The 22664-nt window shown below is 35.9% G+C and overlaps 1 protein-coding gene across 2 annotated transcripts; it reads left to right on the top strand.

The window, feature by feature from the left end:
- The first annotated feature begins 961 nt into the window (after positions 1-961).
- On the top strand, positions 962-22116 carry LOC138315003 (solute carrier family 23 member 2-like). 2 transcript variants are annotated; one of them, XM_069255707.1, is made up of 12 exons: positions 962-1097; positions 12995-13232; positions 14590-14747; positions 15710-15798; positions 16067-16176; positions 16741-16922; positions 17212-17332; positions 17768-17924; positions 19790-20043; positions 20374-20647; positions 21079-21174; positions 21513-22116. In XM_069255707.1, the coding sequence occupies exons 2-12, from the start codon at positions 13056-13058 to the stop codon at positions 21734-21736; spliced, it is 1842 nt and encodes a 613-aa protein (XP_069111808.1). In that variant the 5' UTR covers positions 962-1097; positions 12995-13055; the 3' UTR covers positions 21737-22116. The 2 variants fall into 2 exon arrangements, with proteins under 2 accessions (XP_069111808.1, XP_069111810.1); XM_069255709.1 differs by lacking the exon at positions 962-1097 and adding an exon at positions 8812-8987.
- The last annotated feature ends 548 nt before the right edge of the window (positions 22117-22664 follow it).

Below are 22664 nucleotides of genomic sequence, written 5' to 3'. Positions count from 1 at the left end.
GAATGATCGTGTTATGAGGTTTGTTTGGACGTCCGGATATATGATTTCTATAAGGTTTCTGTTGTACAATAGAAGCATTCTCTCCATAATTTCGCTAATTATATTGGCAAAAGGCACCATAATCTAAACCAATTCCAAAAGATATTGAGAACGCGTCTCACCCTCGGTTTTCTATGAGATCGAGCTAATACCCTACAACCTGCCATGCACGCTATTAGATCTGTCAACTATGATTTTGCTTATTGTCGTCACGGATGGCCAACATTGGGTAAGCAAGTACATTACACGAGTAAGTATACAGTAGCAAGTACATAATATCGGTAAGTATACCGAAGCAAGTACATTACATGGGTAAGTAGACCGAAGAAAGTACATTTCATTTAAGTATACCGATGGTATCAAAATAAATCAAATCATATCGTTATACTGGTAACACGATACGATTTTACTTCTCTAATGGAAACATGGCAAACTGGTTCATCGAACTGATATATAACCACTCTGCGAAAAACCGTCTATCCGATTGGTTACGATTCTGCCGCCAATCAATAAATTATTACAGTGGTTTCTGCTTGCTTCATTGTATGATCGAAATTTGTATCTTTATGCCTGAAATATCTCCTTTTTACGCCGAATCTATTGGGGATCTTTTTAAAGAGAGTTTGCCTTTATCATTTGCTGGTTAAAACAAAATCAAACGGCATGGCCATGGCTTTTAATAGAACATACATGTAAGGAAGGCTCTTGGTTTTTGCCGCTAGGTCGAAACGAAACTATGAACAGCGTGAACATCAAAGTATTGTGTAGCAAGTAAAAACAGTGATAGATTAAACACTTTTATAAACCTTGATCTCAATACGTTATGTATGTGGATATATAAAACAAGAGTTGCAAAAACGTCTCACAACGATGTTGTGATATTCAAATCACGTCTTCAGACTGTTAATACGTGGTTGACCTGCTGGTTAAAGGCTTGCTTGTCTCTAAGTGTTAAGGTGAGAACATGATGTAATTTCAGCGGTGATTTTTGTTTTTGTGTAAAAGTGAACTAAGACATGAAGAAAAGAGAACAAAGAACTAACATCTTTACAGTCAAGGTAGGTATATGGTTCACATTATCATTAGTACATTTACTTTATGGTTGTACACATTTATCCAGTTTTTACACTTGTACACATTTATCCAGCTTTTACACTTGTACACATTTATCCAGATAATATCACGCGGCCGTCATACGTCATTTCACATGGAATTCATCAAGACAACATTACATAGATATTGCAAAATGTTTCAATTATTGATCTTTGGACGAAAAACGTATGTTTGAGTATTTTCTATGAAGTTGGTCTCATGATGTTTTCCTTAGCGCTTTTTACTGGGTTGCAGAATTAATTGAAATGATATCATCTAAATATGGCAACGAATCGTATTGATGGCAATCCTCTCCAAGACACTCGAATGTTAGGAGGTTGCGACGAGTCCTGTTGAAAGATCTTTTAACTATAATGCAATGTATAACTGAAACACTACATGTTTGTGTAAGTGAAATTATCCGATATTATCACTATGACATAGACAGTTGTTGCCTTTAAGTATAAAATCTGGTACCTAGGTGATAATGTTATTTAAAATAATCCCTATGTCATTCACGTTTTAGTAATTTTAGAGTTATTTCCCTTTCAGTAATAGTTCGTGTGTGTCGGTATTCCGTATGATATATGGCCGAGGTACGATATTATCAAGTAATCTCAAATATTTCTTAAATATTATACATCTTGTGACCTTTCAATTTTTGTATTACTTTTAACACACGCATTAAAATGCTACTAATTGTTAATGTTGTGTCAAATGGGGCTAATATTTGGAATGAAACAAGTGTCAATCACGTCTTGTCGATGACTGGGTTTTTTTAATTCTTATTTTATTTTATTAGGTTATTTGACCCGAAGGGTCAGGATCAACTACAGTTATAGTGCTTCGTCCGTCGTCGTGCGCCGTGCGTTGTGCGACATGGGCCTAGCGCCATGCGCCGTGCGCCGTTCGTAAACTTTTACATTTAAAACGCTACTCCTCCTTAATCTTTGAGTGGATTACTTCCATATTTGGTGTGAAACATCATTGGGGAAGGACAATCATATTTTTAAAAAATGAGCCTTTTCCGAACCCTTGGGACTGAGGGGTGGGGCCCCAAAAGGGGATATTTTCTTAATATTAGCTTTAAAGTTTTACCTCTCCTTAACTCTTGTGTGGATTACATCCATATTTGGTGTGAAACATCATTGGCAAAGGACAATCATATTTTATATAAAGATTTTCCAAGATGGCCGCTAACCCACTTCCTGTTTTAAGATTTCACTCTCCTATCTCAATGAAAATTGGTTTATAGGGGTTATAAGGGATACCGAACAACATGCAACCATTTTCGTAAAGATTTTAGTATTCCAAGATGGCCGCTGGCCCACTTCCTGTTTGCAGGTTTCGGTCTCCGATCTCAATGAAAATTGGTCTGTAGGGGTTTTACGAGATGGTGAACAACATGCAAACATTTTCGTGAAGATTTTGGTATTCGAAGATGGCCGCTGGGCCAACATCCTGTTTTTATATTTAGGTCTCTGATTTCAATGAAATCTAGTATATAGGGGAATTAAGGAATGCTGATCAATATGGTAAAAATTTGAAAGATTGTCGCCGGGCCAACTTCCTGTTTTTAAATTTTCGTCTGCAATTCATTGAATATAAAAGTACTTCAGAATTTCTTCCAAGATGTTCATACACTGTGCAACTGCTTTCTTGATTTTTGCAGGTGGGGATGGGGATGGGGATGTAGAAGGTCATTTTGGGGATTATGTAATGGTGTCCATTACAATGAGTACTTGTTTTAGCTTTAAAATCCTAATCCTCCTTAACCCTTGAGTGGATTTCATCCATAGTTTGTGTAAAACATTATAGGGGAAGGAATATCATATACTATATAACGAGTTAGGTCCGACCTCTTGGGACAGAGGAGCGGGGCTCAGAAGGTGGAACTTTGATGAAGTTTGGCTTTAAAAGCCTACTCCTCCTTAACCCTTGAGTGGATTAATGCATCCGTATTTTGTGTGAAACATCACCGGGAAAGGACAATCATATTTAATATAAACGAGTTAGGTCTGACACATGGGGACAGAGGGGCGGGTTTCAGAAGGAATAACTTAAGTTGAGGACAATCATATTTTATAAACGACCGAGGTAAGATCCATGGGAATAGAACGGCGGAGTCCAAAATGGGAGCTCTGCTGAAATTTGGCTTTAACATCTGACTCCTCCTTAATCCTTGAATGGGTTACAACCACATATGGATAACTTAAGGGCTATCAAGGTTGTTCAACAAATGACATTTACTTATTACAGAAACAGAAACTTACATATTCAACTAAGGAGTTCCTTTTATTGTTTATATTAATTGTTAACCACTACTTTATACTGTTACTTTGTTGTTTTGTGCCAATGAATGAGTCAGATGACCGTTAAGGCCCATGGGTCTCTTGGGTTTTTTTTGGGTTTTTTTTTTTTTTTTTGAGGGGTTTAATAAGCCACTGGTGTGCATTCTAGTTTCTGCCGTACATGTAAATATGCAAAACCGGAACATTATTACATCAAAGTATTTGTCATTTATTCATGAGCATGCATTTCCTAACGTGTAGATACATTTTAAACGCTCTAATCAGAATACATTAATGCTAACGCATTCAGCTGTCGTTTTACTGGTTGTAGTTGAGGTTAGACAAACGGAGATATCGTGCGGGCATTGATCCTTGGATAATATTTTATGCAATTGTAACAATGTCAAGGACTCTTTTTTGTACGTCCTATTTTAGCGGCCTTGTAAGGACGGCCTCCCGTGTAGGTAGTCTGTAGCCTGTATGAAGTGCGCGGCGCGTGTTTTGGGAGACTGCAGTATATTCGTGTTGTGTCTTCTTTTATAGCGGAACTCTTTTATAGAGCTATATCACTGAAGCACTTCAACAAAGACACCAAACAATACCTATAGAACTATTTTACCGACTTAGGCCTTTCTTAGCATACTATCCACTTTAAATGTATAATCACCAAAACCAACAATTCATGAACATCAGACATATCAAATTTTGTTATTAAAGCAGAAAATATTGTCATTATGATAATCAATGCTTATCTCACTAAATAATTTATTAATGTTATTAAGTTCAGATAATTTAATTGTACTAATAATGATACACCTAAAACCACACTACATTTTACCACTCCCAAACATAAATATTAAATTTAATCGTACTACTGTATGAAAAAGGAATCAGACAAATATAATAAATGTATTTATAATAAGACTGAAACACAACTGCTTTAATTACTATATGTGAAACAAGGTATGTTAATATGTACATGTACATGTATCTAACACAGGTGTCCACTGACACTGTCCATTACCTTTATAATGGTTTTAGTAGTTAAACCTGGTTGGACTGAGTTTATCTGCATCCTCAATACCCAAGGGTTTACTATCAATAACGTAATATCCACCCCATACAATTGTAAGAAATATTTGTATTATTATGTAAACACGATATCACTCATCACACATCGTCTTATCTCGTAACCTCATAAGCGAGCCTAGCCGAATAACTTATCGGTGTTAATTAACATAAATAGAATGGTTAAGGATATTGTCAAATATAATTGTAATTTTCTAAACCGTCATATTATTGTTACATAATACCCTCCCACTTTGTATAATATTTTGAGGTATAAAATATAACCGTGATGTTTTGGAATTTTCAAGTCTTTGTGCAATGGAAAGCAAACAGAAAAAAAAGAAAATACTGATTGACTACTTTCACTTTTACAAGCATTATACGCGAAGACTATTTTGATATACATTATAAAGATGTGCGAAAATTATAGAAAAAATACTTTGAAGTAAATGTAATCTCTTATGATAATACATGTCATTACATTAATCAGACCAAATATTTCTATATTTTGTAATTTACTAATTTACTAGGCCATACCAATAATACACGTCTTGAACTAATTCATTTCTTTCATCATTGTAAAACACACAAAGGGCTTTAGAACTGCAGAACTCGTGGTGTCTTTTCTTAAGTAAAATGCGAAGTGCGTCAAGTGTTTTTGAGTTACACATTGTATTCGTGTTGAGTCAACTTATTGCTTTCTGTGATAGTATTGCACATGTCTAGAACCATTCTTAGATAGTTATTGCAGTAAAAATGATATCTGCGTCGGGGAACTCTCAAATGATAACTATTTGGCAGTTACCTATCTGCTACATGTGATTATTCATGCATACAGATAGGTCTATTATATTACAAAATTAAAATCATGATATTTGAACTATGCATTAAAATTATTCTTTATTGTTATAGTGTTGACATTTAAATGGGTTTTTTTTCTTCAAATTACATAATGTACAATGTTATTAAAACATGATTTATGAAATATATCCGTTTGATACCTTGAGCAAATACCTGCTCTAAAAGCTGCTTGTCGAGTTCTCACCTGTAGTAAGACTTAATAGACCATGAAAAACTTGCAAGATCTTGCTCAAAACGTCAGAAATATCATCAGATCACAACAGGCCTAACGGCGCCCACGCATCGTAATATAGAAGCTAGCAGAGGTAAAACATTGATGATTAATCATTTTTTATGCCTAGCATATTTTAAATTAAATTAAAATATACAAAACAATTAAGTAATTTTATCTGTATCTAAAGGATTGGTATTAAATTTGAATAGTACAAGAGAACATCAAAAGTTTGGTAAATATACTGTTTGTGCAAATAACATTGCAATAATAGAGAGTGTAGCAAGTGTTCTTGTGATATAATTTGTTTGAATATGTGATTGGCAATTATGCTAAAAGTAAAGTAAACAATTGACCAACAGTCAGCAGTCGCGTGATTTTTTTAAATTTATTTCAAAATTGCGGAGAATAATAGTAGTAAAATTGTAATAAAATGTCGAGGTATGAGAGAAAAATACTCTTACATACGTGGGTAGGAAGGATCGGAATATTCTACCCTCGGGATCACAAAACGTTGGTAAAACATTTCGTGATCCTCGCTTAGAATATCCCTATCATTCATATCCACATATGAAAGAGTGTTATAATCAATCACCAGTCCCTGTATTCCTACATGAAGAGGTTTTGTAAGCTAGGCCTGGTATGGGCAATCACGTATCACAGTTGAGGCACACACATATATATAATTATGCAGGTTCAGCTTAACATTAACTGTGGAGGGTAATTGATGATAAGTGTAAAAAATCAAATACAACGCAGCAGTATTTCACCGCAGTGATAAAGGGCCATTTATTATAATCCGCTATACTGATATACAATGCTCTATTTGATTTACTTCGTTGCATCGTGTATATAATATTACTACAAGATTCATTAAACCTGTAATGGTGTTCTCTAATATAACAATAAAACACACAAAGACAGTAAACTTTTTATTACAGCGTATCCCGTTACACAGTTTTATAACTATGCATTCCATTCATCTACAATACACGGCAAATTAAACTACTACAAATATTTTTAAAACCATTACGATCTTTTATTAGAAGGAATTTTAAACGTTGCTATTACAAAGCTGTGTCCATTAACCAAAATTAAAAAAAATGAAATATTTTTTATACAAATTTTATTTATGTAACATGAATTGCGAAGCAAGTTATATAATTTATACAGGTTATTTCCGATCATTTGGAAAACCCACGTGATCGGCATGTGACACCTGTCCTTGTCTCCACTACAGTATTAATATGTCACTTATTTTCAGCCGAGATCCATTTTCAACATGTTGCATATATTCGAATTCCAACTCGACCACACATTTACTCAGCCAATTATTTTCCCATCCATGTGTGACGCGGAAACCTGACAATAACAGCACATGTGGTGTTGATGAATACGACCTTCACTGACCAGAGGCTATTTGACCTATTATCACAGGGGCCCACCAAGGGTATTTCATTACTTCAAATTTTTACCATGCTTTCTTTCATGTTAGATGATGTATCCTGAATCTGTTGTAACTGAACCAACGCGATAGACACTTAGGAAACGTTTGAAGATAGTGTCTTTTGATCACAAACCTGATTAATTACCTGCAAATACATTGACAACGGGATTGTTGTCACCAGATGATGACAATATTAATTGACGTATTCAGTAATCTGGGTGATTTTCAAATATAATTTACATTGTAAGTATTGCAATCTAAACCAAATACCGCCCCAAACAACCGGTATTTGGATCTGTTTAACCATCAGATTCGAAAGTGCAAAACAAGTGATCAAGTTTCGAACATGACATGCGCATTGACTGTAGTAACTGCACTTTTGGGAACTGACGCAGTAACGGATCGAGGGGCCCAGTAATACATTGTATCTGTCACAATTATAGCCTTGACATAGCCTTAACATGATATTGATAATACTATAACCTAATTTATAGCTCATCATGATGTTCGTGTCATCAATTTCAAAACTGTTAGATAAAAGAATTATGAATACCAATTCCATTTCATCTGCACTTTAATTACAGACATTAAAATTTATTACAATAACGCTGGGGACATATCTATCTATTACGTAAAAGAGACATCTGTTAAAAGAGATATGGCCACTTTCTGCCTGCCACGACTGGGCTACACACAGCTCTTGTACAAGCTAAATACACTACTGGTAAAATGTCATGCGAGATAATATGGATCTATTTATTACTTCGATGCGAAAATTAAGTGTACATTTGTAATAACACACTCATTCTGACAATTCGAGAGATCTGAAAAGATGTATCGCTTATCATATAAATATTTTTTTCGGTAAATTTATTTGATATCATACATAAATCAAAATATCTATTTAATTATATTTAATGTGATAAAACACAGGCTTATATTGTTTGTTGAAATAGCAATAATAATAACCTAACCTGATAGGCAATGGTGAAAACAGACGGCAGGGCATGACCAAAGTGTTAACGTGACCATGGCCATTGTGAATATCCACTTTATAAACCTGCTTAATCCATCCATCTACTTCTACACTTAGTTTAGGACAATTTCCATGTTGTGTGAGTTATCATATAAGTACACTTATTGTGTATCGCATTGGGAAAACTTTCGATAGTTTAGTTACACAAGAATATACAGTATATGTTCTTTATAAATCACAAATGTGCCACATACTTCTTTGATTTTCTTCTAAATGTTGGTTGTTGTAATTGTTTGATGAAAAATTAAGTTGTGTTCATTTTATATATGATTTTATGACACCCATCTTAGGCTCGCAAAAATATAAAACTTCTATAACTCGTTTCATAAAAAAATCGCAAATGAAAATATCATCGTATCTATACCTATAATGATACATTGTGTGTCGGTGTTACATGCGCTTGCAGTCGGATAACGTCGTTTATCAATGTTTGACGTCCTGTTAATGTCACGAATAAAAGAAATATATAATCATTTTTCTTCTAAAAAACCAATACAAGATCCGGAATTGTTTTATTTACCTGCACTGGGTCTTACAAAGAATGCATATATCTAAATGGGTGTTACAAAACACAATGGAGAAAAAAAATATAATTTTGTTTCTGATTTCCATGTTACATATGTTGTTCTATTCTCGTACGTCATGCACAGCGTGTAAACTCGTGATGGGGAACCCTGACAATTATGGCACATGTGGTGTTGATAAACACGAATTTCACTGGCCACTCAGGTCACTCTGACCTTACATTATAGGGCCCCGCCAAGGGTGAATCTCGTAGTTTGGTTTTATTTTGTTATTTTTCAAGGTTATAAAACACTTTCCTTTGAATGTATGACCGCGTTGATGCTTCACTATTCCCTCACGCTTCATTAACCTTCCATCTGCCCCTAACCTACAGTGTGGAACAGCTAGTTTCCTTCCAACCTGTCATTTGGATTAAAGGTCAGTGTGTTTCGACATTCCTTGTGTATTTAACAATGATGTAATATCTTTTTAACTTTTACCTACTCTGGTCATATTTTTTCTGGGAAAGGACATGTTCAACCATCACTGTACATAATTATAACTGCGACACGTTCGTTTGTTACAAAATGATAGTAATTAATTGAGGAGTGTATGTGAAGACAAAACTGTACATCATTTATGGCAAAGTAATAATGAAGTGGATATTCTATTGTGTGAACAAATGATTATGTGGAAGATTCATATTTGTATTTTGTCTTGTGTACAAAGTACAGTGTAATACATTGTATTTGGATGTGTGGACAATGATTGAACAATGACATCCAGGTAAAGTTATTACTGTTGCCTTTATTACGTTTGAAAATGCGTTTGTTTATATTTATATATGAATGTATTTTGAACACCAAATGAGTTTTTCAAAAGAACTTGAATTACCTTCATATATTGTCGTCTATTTTTAATATTCAAGTTATTAAGTTCCTCTAAAGTTCTAACACAAAATTAAAACACACAGATAGGCACCTTTGCTATGCACAATCTAATAAAATCACGATATAGTATTTGATCGACGACTAATTTTTGACCGTTTCTGGGCGTAAAAGATGAACTATCGATAATACCCTTGATAATAAATAATTATAAGCCGGCTTCGAAAATAAGCCGCACATTAAAAAACCAGCCTGTAACTTTCTACGGAAAAAACCGTCTTGAAAATAAGCCTTATTTGAAAATAAGCATTGGAAAGTAACTGACGAAAATGGTATATATGTAGTCAAATTGCATTAAATATGTCATCGGCTTCTTGACAATGTATACTTTTTTTCTATGATCTTTTAGATAAATTTTCAAAATGAAACCTATTATACGTGGAAGTCATATTTGTGTATACATGTAAGTGAATGCACTCAGTTGATAACGTTTAATACCGTGTATATATATTTAGTGCAATTCTATATATGTTCCAGAAAGAATACATGTACTTTTATAATTAATTGATATACATTAGGAGAGAAACAAATTGTATATAGGTATGCGTACAACATAATAGATAGATCTTGTACATTTGTTTAAATATCCCGTGTTACAGTTTCACTAACAGTGTATAATTTCTACATCTGCGTATAATTGTAAACAATCAAACGCTATGCCAATGACAATGATTTTATTCTTGTAAACATACGAATAGTAGTGTAGAGAATATATAAACACGACATATACATAGAAACAGATTCAATAATGAACTATTTATCTATTATGGCCTGTTTGAGAGGGCACTATTGCCTCATAGTATTGTCGAGGGATGGAATAGTGCCCGAACCGAAGGCGAGGGCACTATCCCATCACGAGGCAATAGTGCCCTCTCAAACAGGCCATAATGGGTTTAGTACATCACCCTCAGATAGGACTTGTTTTATGTCATCGTAACAGAAGCACGTCAAAGTGACACCTCGCAATGTTATCTTAATTTCCAAACCATATTATTAAGAGCGCAGCTCTCTGCGCGGCCGAAGGCCGCGTAGAGCTAAGCTCTACTAACCATAACACGTGTGTGAGCATATATAGATTCCAATACACTCCAGTACCCCTTGGACTTTAAAATTGTGTCCCGCGGGAAAAGTCTCGCGCCTCCATGTAGGCAGCCATGTTTTAATTCTCGTTATCAGCACGACGAGATTTGAAATTTCTATACTAGAATAAATGTGTTATCAGTATACGCTTTAAAATTATTGTAAGTAGTTTTAATTTACACATATACAAGAACAACGCAATAAATGTAGTTGTCCAATATATACTGTGTATGTTCTCAAGCGCACAGCACCGTCAGCAGTGACGTCACAAAACCTGACGCCAAAGATGACGGTACAGATTCGCGCGTATTTTTTATAGCATGGCATGTTGCCAAGTTTTCTCTGCATCTGATAAAAACAAGATTGAAGTATATTGAACTATTCCATTTGGATTGTTTTGAATTCTTTCTAACTATCGATAGCATTTGCATGTCAGTGAAATATTTTGTTAATCTCGTAGAAAAATATCGAAGATGTTATAATCTTTTACATGTAGCTGCGCTCTTCTGAGGCTTTGCCTTAAATTCATATTAAATTAAAAGTACAACATATGAATTGTCGCGGAAATCTGTGTTTCTATAAAACGGGATTCAGCTTCATGAAGATTAAAGATATCATTATAGAACATGAGTGAACTGTCTTCTGTAGAACAGTAACATTTGCTTCCATCCCCGCACACAACAGCCTGTCCGCAATCTTGACGTCTTGGTCGAAGCGCAACGTTATAATGACGTCATGTAATGGTGACGTCACAATACATTCACGTTCAATTTCGCGCCACTTTAATAGTGCCCGCTTGCCCGGGCACTATTGCAAATAGTAGCCATGTGTGTAGCCAATCAGAATCCAGTATTATGTCACGTGATGTACCAATGCAGTATATATTACACGTCTACTATAAATAGGATATATACTGGTTATATTAATGTACTGAATTAAGTATGTTTTGTATAATAAATATCAATTTTGTAAGTTATATGAGTTCATTGTTGACTACGTAATTGAAAAGAGTATCAAATTTAAAAGTATTTGGTCTTTCACAATAGTATTGTAATGGATATAGGCTTGGCAGTGAGAGAAATCAAAAATGAAATAGCAAAAAGACTTCTTTGCTTGAATCCACGTGTTTATCAACCGAAAGTATTACAAGTTAATCTCCAAACTATGATACTTTTCTGATGGTCACATTAATTTATATTATATATATATTTATATACATATATTACAGTATCTAGATATATGTTTTTCTATTAGATACTATTTGATCATCAGTACAGTTAGGTAAATAATGGAACTCATCTCCAATTTCAACACATGCTACAAAATCGTTATTGTCTTGGTATATTATTACATTTGCCACATTCAGTCGGTAGTTTTACATTACATGTTCTAAATTTACTAAAGGCCTTCGAACATTATGAAAATCAATGTTAGAATTGTACATGCTCCCCCTATTGCATGATATCGTAAAAGGGACTAAATATAGAGTATTATTTTTTCTCTTTTCCTTTTCCTTTTGGCCTTCTGTTGAGCGCACGCCCCTGTGAGGTAGGCTCTACCCCCTGGCCGAGAAACACCAAAGTCTGTCAAAGTGATAGTTTCTGCTCTTACTTAGCGCTCAGCATTACATGGAGTAGGACGACTGGTTCGCTCGTTGTCAGTATAATATGGTTGGGTGGGACTTGTTGCTTCGTATCTTCCGCAGCATACTTCAGTAATATAGCACTATAAAAAGGACAACAGTTCCTCTATACAAGACACCACACGAATATACCACAGTCTCCCAAAACATGCACCGCACACTACCTACACGCCACACACCACATACTTGGGATGCCGTCCTTACATGACCCCTGGCTGTTAATAAGATTATTTTAATTTATTTAACAAACAAACAAAAGTGTACAAATCTACCAATATAATCAGTTGAGTTCAATGACTACATCCTGATATTACAGAACTGATGCTCCGCTAAACACCTACGGTTAAGTTTATGTTATCCTATCTGTGTTGGAAGTTGGAAGGGGTTTCGGTTGCTGAGGATGGGTTGCCATTGGCGGCTACGTAGCTCAATCAATCAGTAGCTCGTCCGGACAATGTCCGTAGGTCCTGAATGATACCCCCTTATAATCGTCTGTGAAACCTATCTGGTGATGCCCAAGTTGAATACTGACACTTTAAGTAAACACATTTAGTCACGCCCGAGAGAGCCTGTCGTCTTTTTAAATTAAACAGTATCTCGCTAGTTGACTGAATACATGTTTTGGGCATCATCAGTAGGTATCACATCCAGTTTGATAAAACAGGTTAACGGCGTGCTTTGTTTGCCTCAGTCATTCCTGACTGGATTTCGTGTGATGGAGGTTTTATATATCGCTCTAGTGATCTTATCCAACCGTTTTGTTTCTTTTCGTGCAGCCATTTTAAAGCCGCCCAGTGAACGAACTACTGAAACCTGTAAGTGTACGGTGTTTGCAGTATGACGGACGCGAAACATAACATGGAGAATGGAGAAGGAGGAGTTGGGATCGAGCTCGATAATTGTGACAAGATATCCAATGTGGCCGACATAGAATTCTCAGAAGTTGCGGAACCTCTTATATACAAAGTTTCGGACAGACCACCAATACACATGACATTCTTCTTCGCCTTTCAGGTAAAATACATATACACGTTTTAATGTCGGTGTATATAAAGCATGTGTAAGAGATATTTAACATAACTAATCGTGATGATGCTATGTTTAAACGAGTATTTGTATACATGTAATTAATCAAACCATAGGTTATTACGTTCGCCAAACTAACTACATACACTTCACGGATTCGATGTTACATATGGAACATCAGTTAGTGTAAGAAGTTATTAATTCTGCTTTAAACATAGGTTACGTTAAGCAAAGAACTAAACTGCGGAATTGTATTAGCAGGTTTACAAATTATTTAACACATTTACTCCGATATTCACCAGTATTCATATACATAAAATCGTTAAATTCATAGCAATAATCTGTCGCCAACACGCTGCACTAATTCTTTATTTCATTGAAAAGTTACACAGACATTAAATTCGTAAATATTAAAAGATATAAAACCAGCATTATGATATATCGTTCGTCTGGAATGAATAAAAAGTTGTTTTCGAAGGTCATGGTAACTGGAGCAATATTTTGCTCCAAGCATTAAAACTATTATACTGCAGTGATTGTGTTTCGTCAAGCACCGTCTCCTCTCATTCACTATAAAATTATATTGCCGGAGGTTTGCACAAGAGTTGTCACAGTGCTCTAATTGTCTAAGCAGGTCCAATATCTGAGATAGCTACTTTTGTTATTATTTGAAAATGCAATTTACCATTTTACACATCTGATAGATTATTAACCACTTACCATTGTTTTAGTACGTACATGTATGTTCAGACAGCGGGTCTTCTGCCGTCATTTTGAAAACCACACAATTACTTATTTACTTACTTACAAGTATTATTTGATAGATATGTAGTTAATTTTCAAAATACTTGTATAAATATACAACCGTGCGTTTATATAACTTGTTCCTGTTAAATCACATATATTCAAATGCAAAAAATTACATGTATACTGTATAAACATTCAATATGCTAATATGGCTTATGAATGCTGAAATATGTAATCGCTTAATTTTTATCCGCGTCTTGTTACGGGACGTGAAGAATAAGCAACCAACTAAAGCATAAATCTTATAAATTACAAATGCAGAAATGTAAATGTGACTTTTCGGATCATATGGTGGCTATTTATTAGTATTAAGTGTATCCTTTATTGCTACAAAATGCGTCGTAATATACTATCCGAAAAGAATACCGGTATATCACTAAATACACTTACAATATAGTTTTATCTATTCTAATGGACTGATATAAAGCATACATGTGAATTCAGGCGTGTCCACATTTTTCATCTTTACCATTATAGCACTGTGCTAGTGTTCATAAATCAGCACGTGCATATCAACCTAATGTTATTTTTATTACAGCAAGTGTTGGTGGCATTATCAGGATCGCTTGCTATATCATCCTTCGTCGCCGACGTGGCATGTGCGTCCGACTTTTCCGACATCAGGACCGAGCTCCTCAGCTCCACACTGCTGATGAATGGTGTTACCACGTTGCTGATGGTAACAATAGGTGCACGGTAGGTGTCTGTAACCCAGTAGGCTTTAGGTCATTGAAGGGTCACGACCTGTATCCATTGTATTTCGTCCGTCGTCGAGCGCCGCCAGCCGTCCGTAACCTTTTCAGAGTTTAAACTTATTAAGTTTCATTAGTGGAATTGAGGTGAAATTTAAAGGGTTCCGATATATGGGTTAATATATGTGTTATTTATGGGTTGATATAATATCATAGATGGCCTTCACAGCTGCCATATTGATAACACATTATGAACTTCTTCCCAAGTTATATCTGTGCGATTTAGCAGCAACTCGCCATAACTGATCCGAAAATGCTCCTGATTAAGTGTTTTTGTTATCCAAGGTGGTTCGAAACCCTTGATGGCTGCCAAACCCGCTATCATGCAATTCACATTTTACGTTTCTTCACTTCCATTGCTACTGAAAAAAATATGGATGCAAAGAAGGGAGCCCACGAAATGTTGTTATCCTCTCAAAAACTCTAAACAAAATCAACAAAAAATCAAAGTAAATAAATAAAAAGCTATTGCCATGTCTGCCCTCAATCCAAGACTTTATAATACCATCGTGTAAAAATCATATTTTATGTTCCTGGCGCCAGGGTTACCGGTCAACTTTTTAGGCCTCTTGTTTCATATTGCCGACATCAATCCAAAATCAGAATGAGGAAATATTTATTGCCTCAAAGTATTATTGGTATTTCATGTTTGTCCCTCTTTCGTAATAATACAATACACAGTTTGACTTTTGTACTCGTGCTTGTTTCCAATGGACAAATGTTGTGGAAGTTCTTACGATATAGAGAGCAATTGCTACCATGCACACATAAATACAAGCAGGCCTGAAGCTGTACATTTTTAAGTGTGCTACTTTCTGAGACAATAAACACGATCCGTGTTTAGATATTCATAACAGATTATGACCATGTATACCTGGAACTTAATATGTGCTGAATCTGTTGCAGGCTTCCGCTGTTTCAGGGTGCGGCATCCGACTATGTTGTCCCTCTCTTGGCTATGCAGGTCATCGACAAAGATTTCTGTGCACTTCCAGGTCCGTACGAACATAAACCTAAAAGATACTATCAAAGATAGGCTTTTAATATTATTTAAATTGCTGTTTTCTTCATAGAATTATTAACAAACATATGAATCCCATGCCGCCAGAGGCATTATTTAGACATTGCTTAAAAGCGATATGGTTATTTCGTGCATGAATTTATTGCAATTTATTTGTTGACTCACAGAGATTCTTGACCTTAAGATTATTACTACACCAACGTTTCTGGTACGATGTATAAATTATGGTTCTTTTATGATAGTATCTTCCAGTACATATACGGAAACGGAAAATTCCAGTCTGCCAGTGACTAACAGCACAGGGGTTGACACGGACCTAAGGAGACAACTGGCATTTACCAAATTACAAGAGGTATTACATATAAATGTATTCTCAATATATAACTGAAACTGCCTTCCATGTAGGGCGTTAGAAATGTACCTGTTGCCCTTATTGCTTGATCGTAAAAGTCGACAAAAGAAAGGATCTTATTATCGTGTCTCATTCCTATTGTCTCCCTTGAAACCGCCTCAAGGTCTATAAACTTGATAATTTCTGCTCCTGCTTAGCGCTCAGCATACCGGGAGTAGGACGACTGGTTCGCGCATTGTCTGTATAATGTGACCGGGTAGGGTGTGTTGCTTGGTGTCTTCGGCGGTATGTTTCAGTAATATATAGCACAATAAAAAGGGCAAGGGTTCCACTGTATAACAAGGCACAATACGAATATTTAGTAGTGTCCAAAAACATGCACCAAACACTATATACACTCTTCGTTATAATTAGATATTCTTATAGCGAAAACTTTTTTAATTGTAATAAAATTGTAAATAAATTAATTTTATTAATTCCATTAATTGTAAACATACAAATCATATTGATAATTTGTATTGAAAATACATGTGAAGATTAATGAAAAACGTATTTATGGTTAAGTTTCAGGGTTGTTTGATCATTGTCGGTATCATCCATTGCCTGGTTGGATTGACGGGAATCAGTGGCTTCCTTCTGAGGTTCATAGGACCTGTTACGGTTGTACCAGCCATATTACTCAGCGGCATATTCCTGTCTCGTGCTACAGCCAAATTCGCAAGATCGCACTGGGGCATGGCGGCAGTGTATGTGGGACATTTTTAAATATTATCTAGTTCTTTTGTTCATGATGATTATGTGTTTTTCATGTTTAGTACTTCACGAGAAACAAAACATTTAGCAAAGAAATAAATGAAAACTACGTGGAAATGTTTAATGAAAACTGATAAATGTAGCGATATTACATTAAGTGTAAACGCTGTTGTCCATTATTGCTGTGTCCTCAAACCAGTAAAGGTACGAAGTAAAACACCATTTTTCAAGATGACTTTAAAAAATACATCATTATACATGTTATCATTGTTCTATTTCTAGAACTGCAGTGACCTCCATTGTCCTATCTCTTTATATTGGCCATAAGAAGATGCCGTGTCCTGCCTGGTCAAGAAAGAAAGGATTTTTTATCTACTGGTATCCTTTCCATCAGGTTTTCTCGGTAATTGTTTATTGTCATTTACGGCCAGACTAATAACTTGCACAACCGATCGCGTTCAACACGTCCTGAACTGCTAAGCTTCCCCCTTTTGTCTTCACTGGAAGACTCAATTCGTAGCTCAGGTTCGGTTTCTTCGACACAGAAGTGCGAAAGGAGCGAATAAAGTCAGGACCTGATCGGTAATCGAACCCAGCACCCCTATAATCATGTATGTGCTAAATATTTAGCTTGTATTCATTTATTGATCCGATCCTATCCATAGTCGTTTAACGTGGTTATCACCCCAGCTAACTGTCCTTTGTCTTCAGTTTTTGAATGCTGTTTCTAATTATATTGACCATATCTTACAATGGTTGGATGCCGTACTTTTAGAATTTCTGTTGTTTTGTATCGTCGACTGTTTGTTGAATTATTGCTTTATTTCTTGAATTCCAGCTACTAATTGGTATCCTTGTCGGATGGTTGTTGTCCGCTATAATGACCTTGTCAGGCGTTTTGACAGACGACACAAGCAATGTTCAGTACATGTCTAGGGTAGATGCACAGGCAGGAATTATCACCAATGCCAGCTGGTTTAGTGTCCCATATCCAAGTAAGAACTAGACTGATACTGTAGCTCTATAATATTGTCTCACTAATGTATGACATTGTCAACGACCCGATATCAGGTTACATGTATTCAACAAATGTATATATATGTATATATATATATATATACCCAGTAAAAGTAAAACGTGTGTATGGCGTTGGTGAATAAATGCCGCTTAATCAACATGTTGTCGGCGAATAATACAGGAACTTTGTCCTCCATTTCAGTGTCAATAGATGAAGTTTTACACATGCCATTCTATTGTTATTTCATCTGCTGGTTTTTTCCCCGAATAAAAGTAATAACGGATATATGATCATTAGAAATAGATAGAAACTTACATGAACCTGTCAGGTGGACAGGGATAACTCAACCCAAGTGAAAGATTTTGACTGGTCAACCCGAGGCTTGCCGAGGGTTGATAGTCAAAACCTTTCACGAGGGTTGAGATATCCCTGTCCACCAGACAGGCCAATGTAAGACTCTTTTTCTCCTATATTTTACGAGAAATGGTGAAAATTCAGTTGATATGAACGTCGATGTGCGTAAAATGGTCGCCGCGTGTATTAATGACGTCACTGTCTAGCGCGTGTGAGCTGTCTTTTCCCTACCCTGGTAAAAGACAGAGTTATCTTTTCCCTAGCAACGACGGGACAACCTTGTCAAGTATTGGAGAAAGTATTGTCTTATATTTAGTGGTAAATTAATCAAGCCTAAGTCATAAGAACAACGCCAGATTATCATTCGCTATTTAAACTAGTAATACTGTGCCTAATAATCACGAACTAGAAGCTGATGAACATAATTAAGTTGATGTTGTATTCCTAAGGTATTGCTGTTGACTTGTGTGCCGTTACAATTTTGGCTAAATATGCGAAAATAGTGCAGGAAAAGGGGCAACGAGGTTAGGAACATAATTATGTAATGGAATAACCATGTCATTATGGTAACTAGTGTATATAGCAAACGCTTGTTCGACAGGATTTGACACTTCAAAATCATAGGCAACGAGACAGTCTTGCCCTCAGCATGCATAATCAGATTTAAATGATATCAAGCTATATGACATATATTAGGGCATTTCAAATTATGTCAATGCACCTATTCATGCATAGCGACATGTGAGCGTAGCGGAAAAAATTCAAACAATTCTGTTCATAGCTCCCAGAGGGATATAATGGAATCATCAAATACTTTTCAAAAATTGAATAGTCAAATTATCACTTATACTTCTTAAACATTAATGATATTTTGGCCATATTTTGATATTATATCGTGTACATATTGTTATTCATTACTGGTGGTTGCAATGCCCTACAAAGTGTTGACATATCTTTGTGTCATTTGGAATGAGAACTCAAGTGACCGTTGAGACCGTAAGGCCTCTTGTGTGAAGTTCGTATTTAGTTAGATCTTACGTATTCTAACATTTTCTCTACCTATAGGACAACCCAACTATAGGTATAACAAACCAATCCAAGGCCGCAATATTTATCTATTATAGCCTGGTTGAGAGGGCACTATTGCCTCATAGTATTGTCGAGGGATGGAATAGTGCCCGAGCCGAAGGCGAGGGCACTATCCTATCACGAGACAATACTATGAGGCAATAGTGCCCTCTCAAACAGGCCATAATAGGTTTAGTACATCACCCTCACATGAGACCCGTTTTCATGTCATCATAACAGAAGCACGTCAAACGACACCTCGGAACGCTATCTCCATTTCCACACCACGTTGTTACATTAAAAGTACAACATATAAATTGTTGCAGAAATCTTGCCCGGGCACTATTGCAAATAGTATCCATCTGTGTAGCCATTCATAATCCAGCATTCTGTCACGTGATGTACAAATTTGTATTTCAGATCAGTTTGGGCCTCCATCATTCCACACAGGAGTGTTCATAGCATTTCTACTTGCCACAATTACTTCTATTCTGGACTCGATTGGTGACTATTACGCGTGCGCAAGGGTTTGTGATGTTTGTCCGCCACCACGACACGCCGTAAATCGAGGAATAGCCGTTGAGGGCTTCGCTAGTATAATATCCGGGGCACTGGGTTGTGGCCATGCCACCACAACGAATGGGGGGAGTATTGGAGCCGTAGGAGTAACAAAGGTATATATAATACATCTTACATTCGAGTGGCGGAGGTATCTACAAAAATCTATTTGATACCTTTCCATTGAAAACGTTTTAGAACTTGACTTAAAATTAATATCATTGTATTTTGGTACACTTACTTCAAATGAGCAAGTTTTTCTCTGTAATTTCATTTGAATTTAACGGTATGGTCGTATTGGTGTCGTAACATTAGTTAAATGACACTTAAATGGTACATAAGCAACGTATCAGGTGTTATAAAGTGTTAATAATATGGAAGATATTCAGTCGTTTTTATTCATCATTGACGTTGTCGACGTCTGACCTTGGAAATTGTCTTTACAGGTCGCCAGCCGTGATGTGTTCGTGTGTGTAGCGGTCATTTATATAATATTTGGCCTAGTTGGAAAGGTGTCTGCAGTCTTCATAACTATACCACAGCCGGTACTGGGGGGTGCTATGATCGTCATGTTTGGAATGTTTAACGGTATCGTTCTTTCCAACCTCCAAGTGTTATCGTTGTCATCTACTCGGAACCTCGCTATCATCGGAACCTCTCTACTTGTTGGTCTCATGGTTCCATACTGGTTGGAAGCTTTTCCAGACGATTTTGATACCGGTAAGTGCTTGATTCGGTGGTCTTCAAAACGTATTCATATTAAAACAACGAGGAATGAGTATCTGATGTGACTCTACACGATAAGTTTTTATCATACATACTGTATAGTTTCTATTATTCACAGGGTTCTTAATTTCGCTAAATTCGGAAATTAATCTAAATTCGTGAGATTTAACACCTCGAGCATGTCGTGTGAATGACGATCTCAAAGGCTGCAATCATAGATCGCGAAAAATAGGCCCCCACAAAAATCACGAAATCTAAATATCATTTGTAATCTTCATCTACAGGCAAAACAGTGATAGCGCTTCTGTCTTATTCTTTCATACAAGTCGGGACATAAAAATGAAGTATACTAGATGTAGCCACCATAATGTTGTTTGGTTTACAATTCAGGCGTGCTTAATTCCATACCTACTTTTTTTCTTCAGGAAATGCATATAACAACAACATTATAAAAACTCTGTTAGCCAACCCGAACCTGTGTGGAGGGGTAGTAGCGTGTTTCCTTGACAACACAGTCCCTGGTGAGCACTAAATAAATTACAACTGTGGAGAGTATTTTAACGATACAGCAAGTAAGGCATAAATGACAAGCAAGTCATTCAAGGCATATGGTTTGATCAATTCAGTTCTGGAATCAGACATTATGAAATACACCTTATTATCGCCGCGTTATTTGGGATGTTATTCCCGGATGTTGCGTTGTAGGCGCGTCATTGTCTATTCGTTTATTATCATATTTTTCTTTATCTTTTTTTCTGTTGACGATTTCATCATCAGTTCTTACTTTTTTTTACAAAAAAAATGTCTTGTGAGTTTTCATGTTCCTATTTATGCCAAAATATAAAATCTTCGTTCATAGGCACGGCAAGAGAGAGGGGCATCACCGCTTGGCAGGAATATGACAAACAAGAGAAAGTCCGGAAGTACAGTGAGGGACCGGAAGTGTATTTGCCATTGTTTCCGGAGACATGGTTCTCGTGGAAGGTCATGAAATATCTGCCGTTCTGTTATTATCGATCGGAAGTAAAACATGAACAGCCGTCGGTGCTCACAGAAAAACTACAGAACCACACTGAGGAGTAAGCTCTGAACTGTGGGTGTTTTATATTCAGTGTTAATATCAACAATATTCACTAGATTTACATATACATAATGTACCGGCTGATTGGTAACGTTGATAGAGTTCGTCAATATCTTAACAAATTGAAATGTATCCTGGAAACAACAAATTACTTCAAGCATCGCGATGTTCATCAATTAGATTTATTCTGAGCTAAACGACAATATTAATCAATAATTTCCAACTAAATGAACACTTTAAATTGACATAAAACACATTGAATAAAGATCCACAATACTGATCCAATCACTCTGTGACCAGAACTTAGCAGACAATCAGAATCATTGTAAACAATTAATACACTTTTTTCTGTTATTTACTATTAATAAATGTACAGACCTGATCCATGTATTTGTATTATTGTTACCATTAATGCCCCATATAAACATGTCCGACCACGAGTAAGTGACCGGGTGGGGTGTGTTGCTTGATGTCTTCGGTGGCATGTTTCAGTGATATAACACTATAAAAAGGACAAGGTTTCAACTATAGAAGAAGACACAAAAGAAATATACCACGGTCTCTCAAAACACGCACCACACACTTCATACATGCAACACACCGCAGGCATGGGAGGCCGTTCTTGTATGACCATAGCTGTTAATAGGACGTTAATTAATCAAACACATAAAGAAAGCGAGAAATAAGAAGCAGCGCGTGATGAATGTAGTGATATTTAATAAGTACTTGTATTCTGTAAACAGTTCTAACCATTATAAGCATTAATACCTGTTCAAAACCACATTTGTTTTATTGAATGCTGTGCGAAAGCAATTCATATCAATTACATTTCTTCAATCAAAGTACTGTAAGTACTGAAAGATGATTCACATACAGGTATTCTTCAATGATCTTATCCCAAAGGAAGTGTAATGCAAGCAAATTATGGCA

Source organism: Argopecten irradians, chromosome 2 (assembly GCF_041381155.1).
Source record: "Argopecten irradians isolate NY chromosome 2, Ai_NY, whole genome shotgun sequence".
Taxonomy (NCBI): Eukaryota; Metazoa; Mollusca; class Bivalvia; order Pectinida; family Pectinidae; genus Argopecten; species Argopecten irradians.
Note: the sequence above shows the minus strand (reverse complement) of the source record. Positions and strands in the feature narration are given on the sequence as shown.